The sequence below is a fragment of the Notothenia rossii genome (assembly GCF_949606895.1).
Source record: "Notothenia rossii genome assembly, chromosome: 3".
Classification (NCBI taxonomy): Eukaryota; Metazoa; Chordata; class Actinopteri; order Perciformes; family Nototheniidae; genus Notothenia; species Notothenia rossii.
The window spans coordinates 44,848,528-44,873,049 of record NC_136901.1 but is presented as its reverse complement, the minus strand read 5'-3'; the positions used below and the strand labels follow the sequence as shown (position 1 = coordinate 44,873,049).

General features: G+C 40.4%; 1 protein-coding gene across 1 annotated transcript; it reads right to left on the bottom strand.

The window, feature by feature from the left end:
- Positions 1–948: 948 nt before the first annotated feature.
- On the bottom strand, positions 949–23,087 carry LOC307031589 (polymeric immunoglobulin receptor-like). The gene is made up of 5 exons (XM_079668818.1): positions 22,939–23,087; positions 18,993–19,325; positions 3,143–3,490; positions 1,846–2,163; positions 949–1,650 (listed from the first exon to the last, which is right to left on the bottom strand). The coding sequence occupies exons 1-5, from the start codon at positions 23,015–23,017 to the stop codon at positions 1,529–1,531; spliced, it is 1,200 nt and encodes a 399-aa protein (XP_079524944.1). The 5' UTR covers positions 23,018–23,087; the 3' UTR covers positions 949–1,528.
- Positions 23,088–24,522: the final 1,435 nt, after the last annotated feature.

Sequence of the window (24,522 nt, the reverse complement as noted above, 5' to 3'; positions counted from 1 at the left end):
TAAAATAGACATTTTCCACCGAGAATAAAACGAAGTCCGGCCATGTTTTTTTTTTCTGCAGGGAGAAATTTGAAGATCACGTGACATAGACGCCAGCCATTGGAATGAATGGTGAAAAAAAACGTAGGGATCTTACAATTTCAGAGGCGTTTTTGTAGAAATACTACGTCCTACGTTGTGGACCAACGTAGTTATTACACGTTTTTTTGTGAGACTGGGTTGGAACTACATGTTGCTAAATCCACCGCGGAGAATAACCTGAAGGGGGTCTTATTCGCTGCTTTGGTGTCTTTTGTGGCGGTAGTACAGCGCCACTTACAGGCCCGGCATATGTACTACAGCCTCTCCAGCGGTTTCGAGCGGTTTCATTTGGACGGACACATTTCTTGAGCCGATTATGTGTGGACGGAAGAGTTTTTTTAAATCAACTTTGGTTCGAAATCGGTTTCGTCACCGTGTGGACGGGGCCTTTGTCTGCTGATATTACAATTAATCCCCTCTCAATGAATCACTTTTGCATAGGTTATTTTGGGAACTTACGATCAATTTATGAAGGCCCTGACACACCAGTGGCGGCGCTAGGGGGTGGCTACTTGGGCTCAAGCCCCGGATCTTTTCTGAAAAGCCCTGAATGTTTCACTTAAAGCAATCTTTTTTTTTTTAAACGTCTCGTGAGTAATATGCAGTACTGGAGTCCAATCTAGAGGCAGCAGTTGAGGGACAGTACCCTGCGTACTACGTAGCCGTCCCTGCCCTGAAGAAGAAGTGATCCTTCTTTACCGTGAGTCTGCTTTATGCGCTCCGCAGTAGCCCCGCTGCGAGGCTCCGGCGAGTTCACAGTTCCCCCCGTTCAACAACTTCAAAATTCTGGCTAAGCCCCGGATCTCCTAAACACCAAGACCATTGCCCAATTCCAAACCGACCCCTAACTATGAACAAAAATAAAAATCTTTGATATTAGTTTATTCTTTTGTAAACTTATTTTTGTTCTAAAATATGATGTTCATGAGCTGATTGGTTTTTGCAACAGTCTGTAAATATAAAAAAATTTGCAATCAAATTCACACATTTTACGTTTTCTAGACATCGGCAGATTGAAAAAAGACATGAAGTTGTTAACATCTGTCTGACCATATTAAATGTATCTTGTTTGTACAAAGCGTGTTTCATGATGTACAAAAACAGCACCTTGGTTTCTTTTTCTTTTTTGTTGTTATATTCTCTACTTGCTTGTAAAGCGTTTTTGAGCACAAGAAAAAGTGCATTATAATTACCATGTGTTATTACTATTATTATACTTCGAAGCGGAGTTGCTCTGTCTGCAACATAAAACTGCCTCTGTGGAAGCTGGAAATTAAATTACATTTGGTATAACCCTTCCACCACAACATGTTAGTGATTCATGGAGATTATTTGGTTTAGAAGCAGGTGATGGAGGACAGTCAGGTGTAAAGAGCTCTGTGTTCATTTCACACATTTCTTGCTCATCAACACATTCTTCTAATCCCTCCTTTTTCACCCTTCTTTTTCATGTATGAAGAAATACACCAAGGCCAATAAACGCTACCAAAGCAACTCCCAAAACAACTACCAAAACAACTCCCAAAGCAAGGTGTCCAACGAGTCCCTCTGGTTGTTTCTTATCAGAACCTGGGGACAGAAACAGAGAGCAGTGAGGAAATGACTGGACCTCCCCTCATGTTGGAGAACAGCTGATCATGAAGGAGATGAAGAACATAATCTGTTTCCTCTCCAGTCTCATGTCAGACATTATCTACCGATCACAGAGCATCAACATCATCTTTGAACCAATGGAGGAACTCTTCAGGAGAAACACCAACTCACCGTCAGAGACGATCAGATGGACGGAGGCAACCAGCTCTACCACATCGTTGCTGGTCACCAGACACTCGAACGTTCCTGTGTCATTGACACTGACGTTCTTCAGGAGAAGAGTAAAGTCTCCGTTCTTCATCTCTGGATTTTTCAGCTTAACACGACCATGATAACGTGGATTCTGGTAGCTTTCCATCGACTTGTTAACTCTGGAGTAGAAGACGTAATGCTTCAGCTCAGATCTTTTCCAGTGTAACAGTGTGACGGCAGCATGTTTGGGACCGTTGCACTGAAGAGTGACGTCTTCTCCAGGCCCTGCCTTCACCTCTGGGAGAAAATCAAGTAAAAGCAGAAAGGCAGAAGTCAGCAATGCATTTCTTTCTAACAAGAAACTTGTACAACCTCTTATTTCGCAACGAAAAATGAAATTTCGGTGGTGCTCGATATCTATTTGATATTGATATTGATAAGACTTTGAAACCACTTTTCTTACAACTGTATTGACATTTACATATATGGGGCGAAGCCTGCGAGCTAGTTCAGGCAGTCAACTCAAGCACCTATGCTAACGCCCCTTGCCACTCTACAACCAACCAAACAGAGTCTTCTTAATATGCCGCTCTATTTAACCTGCCAGCTTTCTCTCCATGCATTGCTTGCTGCTGCTATTACTGCGGCTACCTTTACGTCGCTGCTGCTTGCTGCCCCACCACCACCCCAGCTTCCTCCTGTAGGCTCGGGGGTGAGTTATTTGATCATCACTCATGGTGCTATGTATATCTGTGAAGTGATGATGCCCGAGCCTAGACGCCAAACTCAACTACATGCTGCTTCTAATAAACATGTTAAAGAAACACGTGAGTTGTCTGACTGAAATATGTATATACATTTATATATATATACGTATATACAGTATGTATTTATATCTATATACATAGATATAAATATGTATGCATAAACATATACCTGTACATACAGTACACAGTATACATACAGTAGAGGAAATAAGTATTTGATCCCTTGCCGATTTTGTAAGTTTACCCACTTACAAAGAAATGAACAGTCTATAATCTTAATGTTGGGTCTAATATACTAACGAGAGACAGCTTATTAAAAAGAATATCCAGAAATGTACATCATATAAGAGATATTAATTCATTTGCATGTAAGTGTCGGACATAAGTATGTGATCCCCAGGTTTATATGCCCAGAGAGTAGGAATACTCTGTTACAGTAAAAGTCCTGAATTCAAAATGTTAACCAGGTAAAAGTAGAAAAGCATTAGCATCAAAATATAGTTAAATACCAAAAGTATAGACGCTCAGCTGGATGGAGGCAACCAATGGTTCTCCTGCATCTCTCTTGCTGCTGTTTTGGGGGGAAGTCAGAACCAGACACTGGTATTTTCCCGTGTCTTTGATGCTGACGTTCTTCAGGAGAACAGAAGCATCTCCGTTCTTCATCTCTGGATCTTTCAGCTGAACACGACCTCGATAACGTGGATCCTGGAAGCTTTCATTCGCCCTATTATCTCTGAAGTAGAGGACGTAGTCATCCTTCAGCCCAGTTCTTCTCCACTCTAACTTTGTGACGGCAGCATCTGTGGAAGTGTTGCACTGAAGAGTGACGTCTTCTCCAGCCTTTGCCTTCACCTCTGGAAAATCAAGTAAAAACAGAAAGGCAGAAGTCAGCAGTGCATTTCTTTCTAACAGGAAACCTTTTACGACCTCATCATTTTTGCAAAGAAAAATGCCATTTTAGGGGGTGTTCGATATCTATTTGATGTTTTAAACAATGTTTTGAAACCACTTTTTCTACAACTATATTTATATTTACATATACAGTATATGTATAAATACTTATACCTGTACATATACATAAACATATAGAGGTGACACGATGGACTCACGAACACTGGATGTGGAAAGTAGGCTTATATGCCAAGAGTGTAGGAATACTCTGTTACAGTAAAAGTCCTGCATTCAAAATGTTACTCAAGTAAAAGTAGAAGTACTCAGATCTTGTACTTGAGTAAAAATAGAAGTACTCAGATCTTGTACTTGAGTAAAAGTAGAAGTACTCAGATATTTTACTTGAGTAAAAGTAGAAGTACTCAGATCTTGTACCTGAGTAAAAGTAGAAGTACTCAGATCTTGTACTTGAGTAAAAGTAGAAGTACTCAGATCTTGTACTTGAGTAAAAGTAGAAGTACTCAAATCTTGTACTTGAGTAAAAGTAGAAGCACACAGATCTTGTACTAGAGTAAAAGTAGAAGCACTCAGGTCTTGTACTTGAGTAAAAGTAGAAGTACTCAGATCTTGTACTTGAGTAAACGTAGAAGTACTCAGATCTTGTACTTGAGTAAAAGTAGAAGTACTCAGGTCTTGTACTTGAGTAAAAGTAGAAGTACCCAGATCTTGTTCTTGAGTAAAAGAAGAAGTACTCAGATCTTGTTCTTGAGTAAAAGTAGAAGTACCAGAGTGTAGGAATACTCTGTTACAGTAAAAGCCCTGTATTCAAAATGTTCCTCAAGTAAAAGTAGAAAAGTATTCTCATCAAAATATAGTGAAAGTAGCGACAGTAAAAGTAGTCGTTGTGCAGATTGGTCCATTTCAGAATAATAGATATGATATGTTTTATAATGATTGATCATGAAAGTGTTCTCAAAGCTGGTAAAGGTGCAGCTAGTTTGAATGACTTTGTATACTGCAGGGTAGCTGGTGGATTTACTCCAGGTGGAACTAAAGTCTGATTTAAGACGAGATGACTCTTTGAATGATAGGCCCGGGTCCAGAACCAAATGACTCAGGGTGCCTCTGAGATTACAGGGGGCGCAGCAGTAGTAGGTTTACATGAGCAAATAGTGGCCGGCAACAGCAATGAGAAATAGCATTGATGGTCCCCAATGAACAGATTATGGCATTTGTTATGTTTTGAAACCAAGCAAGTGAGAACATTTCAAGTAAGTTAAAAGTGCAATCCTGAAATATTTCATATAGTCCAAAGTGTGCTATGGCAAAGAAAAGATAAGATAAGATGGAACTTCATTAAAAAAAGCACACAAGCTCCAAAACTGTACTGATAAAACAAATGAGGCAAATATTATTTGAACCAGCTCATGGTTTGAAATGGCAAACATTGAAAGGCAAAAGTATTATTAAAACCATGTACTAATCATCACCTTGGTCCCATCATATACTCTGGGAAGAGAACATTTACTGTGCTTGAAAACTGGATCACATCATCATGTGAGGTTGACTTTGTGACCTGGAGAACATTTCAGCTGCAACATCAGCTCGTTGATAAGCTTGGGATATGAGATATGTTTGTAGCCATTCGTGGTGAAGGCATCTGTGCTATTGTATGCTTTATTCGACCCAACATTTCTACAGGCATGGCAGAATATGGCTCTATTTTCACATGAATATTCTAGCCATTGTCTATTTTTACACCACAGGCCAAGCCCCCAGGAAGTGTCCAAACGTTTGTTTGAAACGGTGGTACTACAAGTCCGTGATGTCACCTGGCCAAGGAACACTTTTTCCCATTGACAAACATGGGGAAAGAGACGTCTGTAAATCAGCGGATAATTTTTTTTAAACTTAATAAACTACCCACTATGAACACTTTTAGAGCCGTTATTAGAATCATGAAGTCCTTAAAGTTGTAAAATGCACTAAAATCCGAATCTAGATTTATTTTCTCTCTCCATTCATGGGGCTTTCAGACCAACGCGGTTCCAGGGCCGGTTCGGAGCCTGAAAAGCCCCGTTTTTTGCTGTTCACACTGCAGCGGATTCGGCTCTAAGCTCCGAAACCCGTTGAAAAAAAAACACCGGTAAAATGTGCCGGCTTATGCCACAATAGGATAGCAACAAGTAGTCAAGATATTCAGTTTAGCTTCTATGCTAACATCAGCCATTTTATACCATGAGAAACTTTCATAACAGCCAAAAAGCGGGCAGCACTGCAGCGGTCAGTAAATGCAGCTGAACACATTAATAAACAAAGAACCACGGCACTCTGGAGAAAAGTACAAGGGTTGAGTAGTTATTTAATTTAATCTGGCTTCGTACGATTAAAAGCAACACGATCATCGACACGACGCCGTTGGGGAGAAAATCAGCTACGTAAACGGTGACGTCATGATGCAGCAGCGGAAGCACCAGTCTCTGCGGTGTGAACAAACCGGGGGCCGCACATTCGGGTTATTCTGCTCTGACAGCCAGGCAGAATAGGTAAAAAACGTTGGGTCATTTTGCCTTCATGCGCCAATGAGCAGCTCTCAGAAGAAAGAACGAGACCCCGCCTCTGATGCTATGTCCAGTTATTATTATACATCCATGGTACAGGCAGGCTCTGTTTTTTGCCAAGGTCCCCTGGCACCTGCGGGCCGCCGAGCAGCGGTGGTGTTTCAGGCAACGAAGACTGCTGCTCCGGGGGCGAGGGTGGCGAGTCGGGCGGGAGTAAGCTTGTGTCCATGACGGCGGGTAACGTAACGTCTCAACAAGTCCTCCAACTCATATGACCAAATGGGCAGATTGTTCAGGCCCTTATTACGACCAAATATGTTGTTTGTTAAAGCGCTTAATACGTCCTATAATTACGTTTTAAAGTTTTCGCCCTCTAGTGCTCCCGTTGAATGCAAACGTTACAGATGGTCATTTATTCACAAATAACCCTCTCTGTAAAATCCTAAATTGTAGGATAGTTTGGCCATTAAAACGCTTTTTGATTAGATTTCTAGCGAGAAGTGTATATTGTACTTTTAGGATCCACGTCCAGTCGATATGTAGGATCTATAGTTTGATAGATATTATGAAGCTGTTTTGAGGTATGCGGCAGCCTCCATGTAAAGTTACGGGTTGAAAACAGTGTTTCCGGTCTCGACGTTTTCATAATAAAACCAATGATCAAATGATTTAACAGTGATATCTGCAGTACTCATCAACTAAAAAACATCAGTTTATCCTTGTTAATTATACGATATTTATTTGTTTAAATTGTGTCCAATGCTTTTGTGTTTTTCCCATAGGTTTTTCTCTTTTGATTCTGAGAGACACCTTTCTTTTTTCAGAGGTTTTGATAGGCTAAAACATTGATTGTTTTAGGCGCAATGCATGTTGGGATATGGTGTTTATATGATATGAAATCGTAAAAATGTTTTTTTTTAAATAAAATAGTTTATTCCGAGTGTTCTTGCTTTTCTCTTTGGAGTCATCACATAACGGCATTGTAATACACGGTTCGGCTGCATTAAATATTACATATCTGACGTAGATATTTATTTATAGAGCCCTGATGAGAAGACCTTTTGACAAACTGTAAGAAATGCCGCCAAAACTGAATATGTGACGTGGATCATAAATATATCAGCAATTAAACAACATCTTCCATTTCTTTTCACACAATATGTCTCCTTGCAGTATCAACACTAATTCGGCTCACTTTTATATTTCATCCAATTGGTAGATAGGCTGTATTTACACCATAACGGTGCACAGCTGATATAAAGGGAGTTTTTTGTAGTTTTTAAAGATATTATTTACTACCTTTCCAACTCATCATGCAGTTCACTGTTACAGGTCCATACAGGTTCATGGCACAATGCATAAGCTTCAAATCGAGAGACTGAAACTGTATTTTCCTTTACCGTTCTGTTTTAATTTCACAATAAAGTTAATAGTCATATTGTGCTGTCTTAAAGGCATTTTATAATGTTATAATTTGTTTGCAGTTCATAAAGTCACCACTAGGAGTGCTAATGGTCATGTTATCTTTAAGTTCACCGTTGTTAGCGTCACCTCCGGTTTACGGCATCGCCACTTCCGGTTTAACGTTAGAGAAACGGCATGGCCAGAGAGTGTATTTCTCCAAATATAATCTGCTTCCATCCACAAGACACATCCTAGAGGCAATGCTGTAAGTTCGTCTATTTGACCTCTATCATGTGAAAGATCATTTATTAGGAAGAATATTGTTACAAAGATCATTGATTAGTTATGATTTATTTACAACTTTGTTAAACACTGTAAAGAATGCAGGAAAGCAATTTAAGTTTGTATTTACATTAAGAACAATGTATTGTGTTTATTTACAGTTTTCATCGCCATGTCTATGAAGAATTGTGACAGTAAACGGTCAAACTTACTACGACTCTGTCTTCATTGGCTGCGGTTTAACTCAGTGTTTACACCAGAGTTTCAACACACTGCATGAGAACACTACACATATTATGTTTGATATTATTATGTTTTATTAACTACACCACTGTTTTTTTAACCCGTGCCGCCTAGTGGTTAAAGCACGTTATTGAATTTTGTTGTTGAATATATTTTATTTGATGAAAACATTTAAATATTAAGAGTAGCCTACATACAACATTTGGGGGAAAGTAGAAGGCATGATAGAAATATAGAATACAAAATATCAAGAAGATACTGTAGTGATCTCGGCAATAAAACAGTTTAGTGCAGGACGTCCAAAGTCATTAACAGGAGGATGTGCAAAACAGACAAACTACTAAGGCTTTATTTAAACATTAAAGATTACTTTAAATTAAGGTCTTCTTTTGAATAAGAACAAAACGTTGGGGTTATCCACAGATAAATATGAAGTCTGACAAAGTACTTAACGTCCAATATATTGCATAGTTTATTTTGGCACTTGACAATCACCTTCCCTGAATTTGACTCAGGTGTAACTAAAGTCTGATTTAAAGGTTGTTTATATTTCACATCATTAATCAGAATCTGCAAAGTAACTAAAATAAATGTAGTGGAGTAAAAATACCAGGTTAACCTCTGAATTGTAGTGGAGTAGAATTACAAAGTAGTATGCTAATGTAACAAAAACATTTCCCAACTTGGGATCAATAAAGTATATCTTATCTTAAGATGATCGATGGCTACTGCCATATTTGCAAAATGTGCCTCTGAACCTTGACAAGTGTATGTTTCAGGCTTATCAATGAACAACAGGAGGGGTCACAGACATAAGACCAGCTGTTAAATAAAGCTCTTCTGACCTTAGCTGTCATGTGGGTATATTAATTCACCCATTTATTAATTATATGTTTTATATGTGGACACAGTTTAATACTGGCAACTTCTAATTTTGGGAAATACGAAAACGTCTTGGACCCGGGGGGCTGGACCCTTCCAATTCCAGTTTTGGAAAGTCTGCCGTGGTTCCATTCCATTTCAAAGCGCTGTTGACGCTCAGCGTAACCTTGTCGCACTGCCACTCTAACATCCAATCACAGGGCTTGATGACTAATCACGGGGTTTGTAAAGCAAGGCGGATGTTGTAGTCCCAAACGATAGCTGGGGATTCTGGGTAGTGTAGTGTCTTCGGAAACGGTAGTGTCTAAACTCCGAAAACACTATTTGTTTCTCTGAATCGAAGGTTAAAAACACAAAAGCATTGTACACAATTTAAACCAATCAATATTGTGTAATGAAGGATAAACTGATGTTTTTAGTGGATGAGTAATGCAGATATTGCTGTGTAATCATTTGACAGTGAGGGGAATATATCCGGTTTTATTATGAAAACTTCAAGACCGGAAAAACTGTTTTCACCCACGCTAACTTTACATGGAAGCTATATACACGTTATCCTGGCGAGACCTGAAATCATCTTCGTAATATCTATCAAACTATAGATCCTAAACATCGACTGGAGGTGGATCCTAAAAGTACAATATACACTGCACCACAAATCGAATCAAAAAGCATTTTAATGGCCAAACTATTGTACAATTTAGGATTTTCCAGAGAGGGTTATTTGTGAATAAACGTCCCTCAATGCAATGAACGGGCCGGGAGCATGTTGTTTCTTACACGACCACTAGAGCACCTCTAGTGGTCGTGTAAGAAATAACATACACTTTAAAACGTGTCTCTGGGTCGTAATAAGGGCATGAACAATCTGCCTATATCGTCGTTTTTTGTAGGAGGACAGGCTGTAACGTCCCCATCTGAACTGTTGCTATTGTCTGCAGTAGATGCAGTCAGTGGCTGCGCCTGATATTTTCTTTTGGGGGTGCTGTGGGGTAGCTCAAAGTTTCATAGAGGGTGCTCACACATGTAGGGTTTCCCATTAAGGTACCAGGCGCTACAGTTAAATGTTCTACTGCAACACTCCCCACACACACACACACAGTACACCTGCGACTGTTACAATGAAGGTTCGATAATCAGCTCACGGCATATAGGTGTAAGCAGGGGTAAAGTGCTATTTTTTATAAGTGGGGGTGGGGGGATCCTCACCTCCTCTGTGCGGTCCGGGGGCATGCTCCCCCGTGAAGACTTTTTTTTAAATATTGAAGTTAACCTGTTAACCCCTGAGCCTGTTTTTCAGGTCTCAGGCTCCAAAATGACATTCCCAGAACAAATGAACATATCTTCCCTTCTAAAAGGGTTACATTAGTAATCTTTTTCTCAAAGCAATGATAAACCTGTGAGTTGGATGTAGAAAAGTCAGAATCAATATAGATGTTTTTTTAATTTAAAGTAACAAAATGTAAATTATAGTGTCCGTCCAAAAAAATAAACATTATTTATACTGAAAACCAACCTTGAATGATGGGATAGTAGACTAAAAGCTTTAGGAATCCAAACTATAACATATAAGTAGCCTGTATCAAGACTGATGCAAAACAAGTGATATTTGACCTTTTTAGAGAGATTTAGCAAAAAATACCACTTCTGGCGTCATTTGGGTGGATTTTCCATACAGATGTAGCACTTCATTTCAGACGCCTACCTGTGCGGGTCCGTGATCTGCACGGGTTGGGCCCCTGCTGAAAAGGAAAACCCCCCCGCAGGACTTGATACGCCCCCTTGATAAATAAATGTAATTTTAATGAAACCAGCTGCAATGGATCATGGATCCGTGCCTCTCAGGTGTGTGTATCAGTGTTGGGTCTAAAGCGTTACAAACTAACGCATTACTGTAACGCAACTACCTTTTGCGGTAACTAATAACGTTACTAGTTACCTATTCCTATTAAGTAACACCGTTATAGTAACTGTGATTTAAATGGGTTACATTATGTGATGGAACTGAACCGAATCTCCCTGCGGATGTAATTCACAGTTGAATACATCGATGTCCTCTCACAGTACCATGGAAAAGTGAAAGTGACCAGAGAGGAGTGATGATTGGTTAACGCGGGGTAACATTTCAGGGTAAGCCGATCAGAGACAGAGTTGGGCGGGTCTTGCCTTATGGGGAAAATACACAGACACACAAACACTTGCTAACACACACATACACATGGCAACGCCCACCACCAGCACACACACACACAATGGCAGATGCAAGTATCAGCGAGAGCAGCAGCGCATTTACAACTTGGAGATATAACCACTATTTTCAATTTGTGGGGATAAAGGACGCACAACATATTACGGTCAAATGTAAACTGTGTGCAGGACAGAAAGCATTGTCCACATCGAATAACAGCAATGCAGATCTCCTGAAGTCGCCAAAGACCCCACCGTCTCAACCACCGGCAGTGGCCCAGATGGAGCAACACCATCTAAACAGCCAAAAAACGATTTTTTTAAAATCGCCACATGCTAATTCTTCTTGTGAGACTTGTGTTTTGCTTCGGTAAAAATTGTTCATATCGTCAGTTAGCTGAGTTTCTTCCCGTAAATGTTAAGAAGCCCTGAGACACAGTTTCGTGAAGAAAAAAGAAGGCAGCCGGGCTTAACAGGTTAAAAGCATCAATCTGGTGCACTTTGAGAGCAACATGAAGAGATCTACAGGACTGTCTCAGAAAATTAGAATATTGTGATAAAGTTATTTATTTTCTGTAATGCAATTAAAAAAACAAAAATGTCATACATTCTGGATTCATTACAAATCAACTGAAATATTGCAAGCCTTTTATTATTTTAATATTGCTGATTATGGCATACAGCTTAAGAAAACTCAAAAATCCTATCTCAAAAAATTAGAATAGTTCCTCAGACCAAGTAAAAAAAAAAGATTTATAACAGCAAAACACAATCAAACATTTGAAAATGTTCATTAATGCACTCAGTACTTGGTTGGGAATCCTTTTGCACGGATTACTGCATCAATGCGGCGTGGCATGGAGGCAATCAGCCTGTGGCATTGCTGAGGTGTTATGGATGCCCAGGATGCTTCAATAGCGGCCTTTAGCTCATTAGCATTGTTGGGTCTGGTGTCTTTCAGCTTCTTCTTCACAATACCCCACATATTCTCTATGGGGTTCAGGTCAGGGGAATTTGCATGCCAATCGAGGACAGTAATGCCATGGTCAGTACACCAGTTACTGGTGGTTTTGGCACTGTGGGCAGGTGCCAGATCATGCTGGAAAATGAATTCCTCATCTCCATAGAGCTTTTCAGCAGACGGAAGCATGTAGTGCTCTAAAATCTCTTGGTACACAGCTGCATTTACTCTGGGCTTGATGAAACACAGTGGACCAACACCAGCAGCTGACATGGCTCCCCAAACCATCGCTGACTGTGGGAACTTCACACTGGATTTCAAGCAACTTGGATTTTGCTCCTCTCCAGCCTTTCTCCAGACTCTGGCGCCTTGACTTCCAAATGAAATACAAAACTTGCTTTCGTCTGAAAAGAGGACTTTGGACCACTGTGCAACTGTCCAGTGCTTCTTTTCCTTAGCCCAAGTCAGACGACTCTTCCGTTGTCTTGAGTTCAGAAGTGGCTTGACCATGGGAATACGGCTATTGTAGCCCATTTCCCGGACACGTCTGTGAACAGTGACTTTTGATACCTGGACTCCAGCTTCAGTCCACTGTCTTTGAAGCTCCCCCAAATTCTGGAAGCGACTCTTCTTCACAATGCTGTTAAGGCTGCGGTCATCTCTCTTGGTTGTGCAGCGTTTCCTGCCACATTTCCCCCTTCCAACAGACTTTTTGTGGATGTGCTTTGAAACTGCACTCTGTGAACAGCTTGCTCTTTGAGACATTTCTTTTTGTGTCTTACCCTCCTGATGGAGGGTGTCAATGACGGTCCTCTGGACAGCAGTCAGATCAGCAGTCTTCCCCATACTTGTGATTTAGTTTACTGAACCAAGCTGAGTGTTTTTCAAGGCTCAGGAAACCCTTGCAGGTGTTTCGAGTTAATTAGACGATTCAAGTGATTCGTTGAACACCCTACTAGTATACTTTTTCATGATATTCTAATATTTAGAGATAGGATATTTGAGTTTTCTTAAGCTGTATGCCATAATCAGCAATATTAAAATAATAAAAGGCTTGCAATATTTCAGTTGATTTGTAATGAATCCAGAATGTATGACATTTTTGTTTTTTTAATTGCATCACAGAAAATAAAGAACTTTATCACAATATTCTAATTTTCTGAGACAGTCCTGTATGGATACATCGCTCAACACCCAGATGAAACAGAACTGTAAACAGATTTACTTTTTCTTTATGGATATTTTACAAATCACTCTCCTTTTAAACTGTATTCTTGTTTTACTGCCATATAGTATTTTATAACTGTTTTTCCTTTATTCTCTTATTTTTTTTTTAACTATAATGATCATATGAAGGTGTGCCGCCGAAATAATCTTGTGAATAATTTGTGACCAAACCGTTTGAGACCCAGTGAGATAACTTAGACTAAAGTTAACTATCTAAACCCTCAGAGAGTCCTTTAGCTCACCTGAGCCTCTCAGTCTGAGAGGAGAGCTCTCCTCCAGCTTGTTGTGGAACAAACAGCCCTGTATGTCCGTTAGTGCAGCTAGCTAACCAGATGCTAACAACTAGTGTTAATTTCGTCAGCTATTTTTTTATTTAGTTTTAGTCTTATTCCTGTGTTAAATTTCCTTTTTAGTTTTAGTCATATTTAGTCAGCTTCATCCAAGTCTGAGCATTTTAGCTCTTATTTTAGTCAAAGAAAACTAATTATTTTAGTCTACTTTTTGTCAATGAAAACTGTTGAGTCTTTTTTAGTCATCAGATTATACAGAACATTTCAGTCAAACTAGTCTAGCCAAAACCAATAATTTGTCATTTTAGTCAAACTTATTTCACAATAAGATTATATCTTGTCCTTATTTGATGAAAAAAACAGGTTGAATGATTAAGAATGCAACTTTGCAGAGAGCATCTGGTCAGTTTGTGGTGTTTTTTCCAGCTGTGTTATGGCCACATTGCTTCCCTTCTGGTAAAACAATGCATTCGCTTTTTTTCTCCGCCTCATGGTAGCGAAAATGGGCCCAAATATCACATTGTTTCTTTCTCCCAAGCAGTGGTGGCTTTAGACTTTTTCACTGTCAGTCATTTTGACGGACAGGATCGTAACATTTCCGTCATAATCCATTATTACCCGTCGAGTGCACAATTTATCACTCACTCGCGCTAACGGGGGGGGGTATTCGCCCTGTTGTTGCCATTTCATTTTCTGTTAAATAAGGTTAGTTAGACCATGAGTTAGACCATGAGTTAGACCATGAGTTAGACCCTAGTCTTCCTGACAGTTCACATTGTGCCGCTGGCCCGGTGTTACGGCTCTTCTACACTACAGGCATCAAAAAATCTTGAAGCTGGGCGTGTCTGAAGCTTGGCGATTTTTTGCGAGCAACGCCACCAACAACCAATCACATGAATCTCCCGCCCCCGACATACAAAGCAATAGCAATGTTAAAACTAAGTAAACTGGATATAAACTTTCCAAACAGGCGAAAAACCTACCAGTTTCACCCACTGTCTCTGCCACCTCCCTCCATGCCTGGTTCCTCCGGCTTGTATCCCGGTAAATAGTTCTGGTCGTAAAGAACCGGGTGATTTGCTACCGTAATATCTCGTTTGGGATATGAGGAAATGAACTGCGGTCTGGCTCTCCCAGCTTGCACGCGGTTTGATTGGCTGCGCTTGCACTGGCGGGATTTGCATAAACGGGATTTGATTGGCTGATGCTAAGCATCGAGCATCAAAAGTTGAACATTGTTCAACTTTTGATGCCGATAGATGCTCGTGATGCTTGCAAAGCCATGCCATGCTCCCCACAATGCAGTTCGGCGAAGATTAAAAATCTTCTACGTCACCCCATTCAAGTGAATGGGCGAAGCGTTGAGAGCATTTTTTGATGCCTGTAGTGTAGACGAGCCGTAATTCAAATGTACCACCGCGCGCAGCACAGACACACAGCTGCTGCCCAGCCGCAGCACCGGAAATGGAACTGCTGGGAGAAAAACTGACTATCAGAGATAACGTTATCTTTGATAATATTTCGTCTCGTCACTTTTCCTCAACGATATTGCATGATGATTTTGTTGCAGTTATTGTTTACTGCCGTCGGTGCCGTCTCGTCATCGTCTCGTTTTCGTCATGGAAAAAAAGGTCGTTGACGAACATATTTCGTCATAGTTTTAGAGTCTCTCTCTCTCTCTCTCTCTCTCTCTCATTTCAATGATATTGGAGCACCGAGGAGTCAGGCCTAGGTTAGCATGGTTAGCTCGGAGCTACCATGCGGAGTGTAGCATGGAGCACACATTAGGCGCGCTCACACCAAGTACTTTTCCCACAATAACTTAGTTGTAGAGAACTCTTTTAGTTCTCTAGAACTAAAAGATCGCGTTCAGACCGAAATTAGTTCCTGGGGGAGGATTAGGCAAATGAAGCCGCTGACGTCACTTCTTCTTCTTCTGCTTTGGGTTTACTGGCAGGCCGCAATACAACTTAAAGTTGCAATCCACCAAAAAACCGAGAGAAGAAGAAGAAGAAAAACTTCCGCTTCCGCTGTATGCGTCTGTTTACCTTCCGACCTCAGGTATGGAGTTGACTGAAGTTGTGGTTTTGGTGCTCGTGTTATACAGCTTCGTAACTGAGTTATTTAAGCCAATAAGTCAGCCACAAATACAGATCGTCGACCAGTCAAATGCAATAGCAATGCTGATTCGGAGGCGAATGCGGTTAAGAAGCCTTAACAAAAGGATTAGACGATGAAAAGCACGCGCTATGGACATGTTTCGCCGTAGGACAGCTGAGGATGATGAGCATTATCACGCCCAAAGAACAGCAATGGTAAGTTCAGTAAATCACATTAAAGGTGGGGTAGGTAAGTTTCGGAAACCGGCTCGAGATACACTTTTTGTTATTTTCCATGGAATGCTCTTAACATCCCGATAGCAATGAATATCTGAATTCCTTTGACAAAAAATCCAGAAAGAAATGTCATCTGTGGAAGCCGTAATACTGTAAAAACTACAACCAATAACGGATTGGATTGCCGCCCTGTCTGTCAGCCTTCCATCTCGTGCACGCACAAATGTATCTCGTGCCCTCATTGGGCGTGCCGTCATTGGGCGTGCATTGCAGCAGTACTTAAATGACTCGCCAGCAACAGGCGGCCACTTTCACCATGGCAGAGTTAGGTTCAACATCGTCTACTGGTCGCAAAAGGAAAAATGTAACGGAGCAAATTAAGAACCAAAAGAAAGTGGGAACTAGGAGAAGTCAAACCAGAGTCAATATCGGAGTTGCTTTGGCTGTGTAGTCTTGCTAACCTAGATGTGTTTAGCTTTGCCTGATATGTAACGTTACTGCAGCCTGCTCTCGCGGAGGAGGTGCTCTGTAAGGAAGTCTGAAGGAAGGGGCGGATTCTTTTTGGCTGTGTACTTTCACATTTTAGTGCACTCGAGCCGGTTTCTGAAACTTACCTACCCCACCTTGAATACTAATGTAGGATTTGAGAGGAACTCAGTACACTAACTCCTAAGATGTTCCCTTACTATAATTAATTAAAGATATTGAACTCACAACACTGATAATTACAAACTTAACCATTTCTCTTTCTATAAATAGTGCTTGCGTTGATGGACGCCATTTTGAAATACAATGAAATTATCTTTTTCAAAGCCACATATTTGGGCTGGGACACAATAAATAAAGCTTCGCCAGTTTATAACCGATGAAACATGATGGTATCAGAATAATCACTTACATGTGATGTATAGGATGCTACACAGGTCACTGTAAAGATAAAGTGTCAGAGGAGAAATAAGCAAGATACGTGATCTGTTTAATCACCATGTAGATTCTCTTTTATTTATCAGCAGCAGATCAATAAGTGTCAGTATCAAAACAATATAATAACAGTGGCAATATATATATAATAACAATAATAGGTAGGCTCAGCAGCAGACACACCTTAGTGCAAAGTTATGTGTCAGTATTAATAACAGTGGCAATATATATATAATAATACAAAATTGACTGTCCCAGATGTAGGCAATTTGGGGTGAAGTGTCTTGCCCAGGGACACAACGACATGCTGACTGCAGTGTGGTCTGAACCTGTGCTCCCCTGATCCGAACACCAACGCACTCATCCACTGCGCCACACGCCTCCCAACAAGTCATTGGATAGTTTATTTAGACCATGGCATGGTGGTGTCAAGAGAGCGGTCATCCCGTGCCCACTTTCCTAAGAGGAGAAATAAGCGAGATACAAGATCAGTTTAATCGCCAAGTAGTTTTACATACTAGGAATGTGTTTACTAGTAGGTTGTCAACAGAGACAACATTGGACATGGTGCAGGCAGGGACAGTGTACAAAATGCAGGTGTAAAGTAGAAGGTAAGATAGGATCAATTAGCTGACGCTCAAAGTGCCCTTATTTATTGTTTTGTGCTTGATGTACGCTTGAACTTTGTTATATTTTGTCAAAACATGATTAAGAGTTTTTTCTTACCGGAAGTCATGTGACCTCTAGCCCCGGATGTTTACGTTTGTGAGAGAGTGAAAAGGGCGCGAAAAGTGTAAACAATGTATGTTCACGGTGTTTCATAATTGTACCAAGAAATAAATAAACTGACAATAGTTCGATGCGTAACCTTCTTTTAAGAGTAGTTACAGTGTGTTTATATGTACCTTTGAGTTTGGTTGGAATGGGAGATGAGCAGGCGATACTGTTGATTTCCGGAGGGGGAAGCTCACTAGTTTCGAAACCAGAGAGAAACACCTCGTCGCCTGAAACACACAAATAGTGCCATGAGTTAGTGAAGCAAATTACAGAACATTGCACACTTATTCACAAGTCAAAACGTTTTCATAGCGGCCGAGAATAGCTAGATGTTATTATCTAGCTCGGTTCCGGCCTGCTAACAGTGTTACCCAGTTCAGCCTAGCATTGCTAACTTGATCTACTGAGCAAATAAAGTACATATGTGACCAGTATTGTGCAGATGAAAACAGTGCAGTGCATGTAGTATATTTTACCTAATTCGTCGTCGTTGTTGGGCCATTCAGCCTCGCATCCGATCGCGCCAGAATCAATCGTCGAAGCTGTGCCGGACAATGAGGGTCTGTGGCCGAGCAGAGCATCCAAATGATCGTACCACTTGCTGGTCCTCCGACCGTTACCACTCTTGTTGTTGTGGTCTTTTATTTTTTTGTAGTCCTGCTTCAGCTTCTTTATTTTGTCCCATCATGACTTAGCGCTGTGGACGATTCCCATGGCCGCTAACTTTACCGAAACACACTGATACATTTTCGCGTTGGAAACTGCCTTCAGTAGAAGTTTCTGGATCCCGTACTCCGAGTAAATCTCCAGAAGCGCCGACACATCATCATCACTCCACCGCTCCGCTGATTTATTTGGTGTTGCCATAGCTGCTTTCACAAAAATAATCTCTTCGTTGGTACGCTGCGCTGAGATTGTAATGCGAGCAAATAAATGGCGGCTTCACAAAAGTTTTTGGGAGTTTTTACGGGGCGTGGTTTGCATTCCGCCCAGCCAATCAGACACAGGAACCTTTTTCTCCCACGAAAGTCCCTGCTCTCTAGCAGGAACTAAAAAGGGGGTAAAAAAGGTTCTCTAGAACTAATTTAGTTCCTGGGGCTTTTTGGTGTGAACGCAACTAAATCGTATTTCTCAGGAACCTTTGTGGGAAAAGTGCTTGGTGTGAACGCACTATTGTGACGGAAACAAAAAGCAAACTATTCTCAGACCCTGAGGACAGAAAGAGAGAGCAGTGAGGAAACGACTGGACCTCCCCTCATGTTGGAGAACAGCTGATCATGAAGGAGATGAAGAACAGAATCTGTTTCCTCTCCTGTCTCATGTCAGACATTATCTACCGATCACAGAGCATCAACATCATCTTTAAACATGCCAATGGAAAAACACAAACTCACGTTCAGAGACGCTCAGATGGACAGAGCGCACAAACTCTCTCACGCTTTGATTACTGGAGTCAGTTATTACCAGACAAAGGTATTTTCCCGTGTCGCTGATGTCGACGTTCTTCAGAAGAACAGAAGCGTCTCCGTTCTTCATCAGTGGATCTTTCAGCTCAATACGACCTCGATAACGTGGATCCTGGTACGTTTCCATCGATTTGTTATCACTGTGGAAGAAGACGTAACGCTTCAGCTCAGGTCTGCTCCACTTTAACAGTTTGATGGCAGCATCTGTATAAGTGTTGCACTGAAGAGTGACGTTCTGTCCAGGCTTTGCCGACACAGGATCTACAGAATAACAGAAAGGCAAAAGTCAGCAGCATGTCTTTGACTGTGATCTGCTCACCTTACATTTCTACTAGCTTTAAAACCTGCACAGATCTTCCACTTTACATTCTGCTATGCTTCACTTTATCCTTCAGAGTAATTGGTTTGCCCATCTCTGTAACCCAGGTGAACAGCTCATTTTAATACAATATATATCCATTTCAAAATGTCAAAGGCCGGCGGGGGCTTGGACATCCGCTCTTACTTTATGTGTTTTTACTCAAGATTCTGAATGAATGAGTTTTACTTGTAAGTTGTATTAAATGTGTTTCCTTTTTCTTGAGTAAAGGATCAGAGCACTCCCTCCTCCTGTGTGAGTGTGGAGGAGGACTATATTTAGAAATGGAGAAGGCTCTGAGCAGTGTTTAGGACGGGCGAGTTTGTGCAGGAATTTAAAAAACAGTTTATTCCCTGCCAAGCGATTCCCTGTCAAACCTGTTTCCTCCTGAGCCTGCAGTCCCACCTCCTGACTCGAGACCGCCTCCAACACCGGACCTCCTTTCTCCTTCCCTAAACTGTATTATTGTGTTTAAAGCTCCTGCCTCGTGTCTCTGCTCTGCTCCTTGTTCCTGGCCAGCTGTACCAGAACGATTATTGTTATAATACATAATAAATAAATACATAAATTAAACAGTTCGATTAGAAAGTGCTAGAGACAAAATGGTGAAAGTAAAATACTGGAATAAGTCAACTGTAGTGCTGTGTACCTGGACTCACATTCAGGTTCAGGTCCGGACTCAAGTCCAGAGGTTCAGGTTCAGGTCCGGACTTATAAGTCCGGACTTGTGTCAAGTTGTGTGAGTAACTAAAGTGAACTTATTGTGAGCTAATTATCAATTGAAAATAAACTCATAATCAACTCAAATTCAAACTCGTCAGGTTTATTGTGCCCCCTTCCAACTTGTGTATACACCATGTCTTTTCTAGAACTCTACATGTGTTACTAACTACACAACACAACTACATACATAGTGATGTACATACAAGACTCAATATCCAAGAGTACAAGTCTATGTGTTCTTGTTCAAGAACAACAGCATTTTGACATTGTCTGGGTGAAGTGTTGCTCTTTCGGCAGACACTATATCACCATACATACAAAGGAGTTAGCTTAGCTACACTACCAAATATGGCAACCAGCATCCCACGCTGTCAGTGTCCACTATGTCTAAGCCAGCTTCCCTTGACGTCACACAGATCTCGCGAGCAGTTGCGATATTTTGCGAGACTTCGTGAGTTCAGTAATGGCCGCCATATCAGAAGCCAAAACAATGTTTTTCGTCTTTTCTGAGCGCAAATTTCTCGATCTATGGAAGGTTTTAGATGGTTTAGAACACAAAGGAGAATATACGGAAGTACCGGTTCCTGACGTTCCGGTTTTAACCGGACTTGAACCGAAACTTTTTACAAGTCCAGTACTGGTTCGGCGCACCGGTACGCAGCACTAGTCAACTGTGAACATGTGAAAAAGACAAAAGGAAAATGTCATTTACAATACGTAGCACGATTCTATCCTTGGTCTGTTGGAAGGTCGCACTTATTGAGCTGGTCCTCAAACATGTGGAATAATGGTTTATCTCTTACTGTCAGAGAGGGCAATGGTACACACATCCTTTACTCAAGTAGAAGTACACATCCTCACGTTTAAAAAGTAAATACTGACTAAACTTCTTTACTCAAGTAGAAGCATGGGCTTACTGTACAACCAGAGGTGGGAAATAGTGGAGTACAAATACTTCGTTACTGTACTTAAGTACATTTTTCTGGTATCAGTACTTTACTCCACTACTTATTTTTCTGACGACTTTTTACTTTTACTTCTTACATGTTGAACACAAATACCTGTACTTTCTACTTCTTACATGTTGAACACAAATACCTGTACTTTCTGCTTCTCTCATGTTGAACACAAATACCTGTACTTTCTGCTTCTCACATGTTGAACACAAATACCTGTACTTTCTACTTCTTACATATTGAACTCAAATACCTGTACTTTCTACTTCTTACATGTTGAACTCAAATACCTGTACTTTCTACTTCTTACATGTTGAACACAAATACCTGTACTTTCTACTTCTTACATGTTGAACACAAATACCTGTACTTTCTACTTCTTACATGTTGAACACAAATACCTGTACTTTCTACTTCTTACATATTGAACTCAAATACCTGTACTTTCTACTTCTTACATGTTGAACTCAAATACCTGTACTTTCTACTTCTTACATGTTGAACACAAATACCTGTACTTTCTACTTCTTACATGTTGAACACACATACCTGTACTTTCTACTTCTTACATTTTGAACCCAAATACCTGTACTTTCTACTTCTTACATATTGAACTCAAATACCTGTACTTTCTACTTCTTACATGTTGAACTCAAATACCTGTACTTTCTACTTCTTACATGTTGAACACAAATACCTGTACTTTCTACTTCTTACATGTTGAACACAAATACCTGTACTTTCTACTTCTTACATGTTGAACACAAATACCTGTACTTTCTACTTCTTACATGTTGAACTCAAATACCTGTACTTTCTACTTCTTACATGTTGAAAACAAATACCTGTACTTTCTACTTCTTACATGTTGAACACAAATACCTGTACTTTCTACTTCTTACACTTTGAACACAAATATCTGTACTTTCTACTTCTTACATGTTGAACACAAATACCTGTACTTTCTGCTTCTCTCATGTTGAACCCAAATACCTGTACTTTCTACTTCTCACATGTTGAACACAAATACCTGTACTTTCTGCTTCTCTCATGTTGAACCCAAATACCTGTACTTTCTACTTCTTACATGTTGAACTCAAATATCTGTACTTTCTACTTCTTACATGTTGAACTCAAATACCTGTACTTTCTACTTCTTACATGTTGAACCCAAATACCTGAACTTTCTACTTCTCTCATTTTCCAAACAGGCTGGTTCCTTTAGTCTGAATGTGTGTTTGGTGGCGTGATCATTATTATTTAGAGTCATTGCGTGCCTATTGATTTGAACACGATCCGTGTATCCATCATTTCCTGGTCTTCTCTAAAGAAGAGGGACCAATGGAAACGTTGTCATGTTGCCGTTGTTCAGCATGGAAACATTCATTAGCTAACAATGACATTATTGTTCTATTAATATAAAGGGATGTAAGGTACTCTTTAAAACAGCTGCTAGTTATGGGTACTTTTTACTGAAGTACATTTCAAAGCCTCTTTACTTTGACTTGAGTAAAGAAGTTTAGTCAGTACTTCTACTTTCACCAGAGTATTTTTAAACACGAGTATCTGTACTTCTACTTGAGTAAAGGATGTGTGTACTTCTGCCCTCTCTGTGTATATCTATGTACAATAAATCTGAGTAATGATTTATAAAAGTCCACAGACCACGGCTCAAAGTGTTCAGGGAAGACTAATAACATCGGCAGAAAAATGCATGTTGAAGCGAGAGCAAGCAAAGAACTGCATACAATCCAAACACACACACACACACACACACACACACACACACACACACACACACACACACACACACACACACACACACACACACGCGTACCTTCTGGAGCCTGAGCAAACTGAATCCACACCACAAACAGGTGCACAGCCACATGTTGCACTGGTGTTAAAGCAGCCATGTTAGCAGCTATGACGAGCAACACAAATCAATGAAACTGAACTGATTCATCTGCCCAATCAGAGACATGAGAAAGAGGAGGGGACAAACCATGGTCACATGACTTAGGGAACTGTCGATGCTTGTAAGCAAAAAAAAGTCAGTTAACCTAACCTATTAAAACCTTTAGAGAAACTTTAAGAAGTTAAAAATAACAACTCAATGTATTCAGGATGTGTGTGTGTGTGTGTGTGTGTGTGTGTGTGTGTGTGTGTGTGTGTGTGTGTGTGTGTGTGTGTGTGTGTGTGTGTGTGTGTGTGTGTGTGTGTGTGTGTGTGTGTGTGTGTGTGTGTGTGTGTGTGTGTGTGTGTGTGTGTGTGTGTGCCAGGCTGTGAACACGGAACAAGGAAATAAGGAAACCGGTTTCACACACAGGAAGTTTCTCCAACCTTCGAGAACAAATTACAGGAAGAACTTCTTCAGCCTCCCCTTCAAAATAAAAGCAAACATTAAATAAAGTTGCTGATTGGAGGATTTAAAGAAGCAACGGGATAATAAAGAATAACACAGACATTTTAATCAACTTAAGAGAAAGAGGCATGTGCGACAAACAGTATTTAATAACACAACAAATCAAATATACACACACACATACACACAAACACACACACACACACACACACACACACCTAATACTCACCTGCTGAGCGTCCCTCTCTGGCCATTTGCATTTGAGCTCTGTTTTGAATCTATTCAAATGTGAAATAGACATCCATTTAAGACTTGTTGTAGAAACAGGAAAAGTCAGTGAACAAGGAAGCACATCAAAACAACAAACTCTTCTTTATTCATACAGAACACAAGAGGTGAGTATAGAAACATTAATTATTAGTGAGAATATGTATTTAATTGAGTCTTGGTTGAAAATCTGCATTCCTCGTTGCTAATTTTAGTTAGGAAAAAGACTAATTTTTTCACAAACTATTTTGACGTGTAAAATACTTGCAAGAAATCCCTTCAGAGTAGAAAACGTTTCCATCTCGGTTCAGAGTTTTATACTCCTCGTTATGATGGCTTTAATTTGGGTGAGAAAGCCCGTTCAGAAACAACAATACTCACGTTCTGGGTAAAAGTGACAGAAACAACAGTCTGGATAAATATTTAGACATGCAAGTAAGTTGCTTTGAAAGACCCTCGTCTCGCTTCTGTTGTTTTTAATCCCTGCTGTGAATGGATCCGTTCTGAACGCTGGGATTTTTAGATGCCTTTAATTGAGGTGCGAAAGCTCGGAATAATCGGTTCTGAACGACATCACGCAGATTTTTCACCGCACTATTTACGTTTTGGATAAAGGTTCAGGTGGGATGGACAACAGCTTGAACACATATTCACGTGCAAATAAACAAGTCCCGTCCGCACAACGGGAGTGTTTGTCGTTAGTTGCAGTGTGAAAGTTTTTCGGACCATATTACAACGGTCTTTTGGCCCCATTATATATTTCTACGTGAAAGTAACTGATTGGAAAAC

Coding starts and splice junctions, on each gene's coding strand:
- LOC307031589 (XM_079668818.1), bottom strand. CDS start 23,017: ATGGCTGCTTTAACACCAGTGCAACATGTGGCTGTGCACCTGTTTGTG. Junction 19,326..22,938: donor GTTTGCTCAGGCTCCAGAAG/GTACGCGTGTGT, acceptor GTTATTCTGTAG/ATCCTGTGTCGGCAAAGCCT. Junction 3,491..18,992: donor CCATCTGAGCGTCTCTGAAC/GTGAGTTTGTGT, acceptor TTGATTTTCCAG/AGGTGAAGGCAAAGGCTGGA.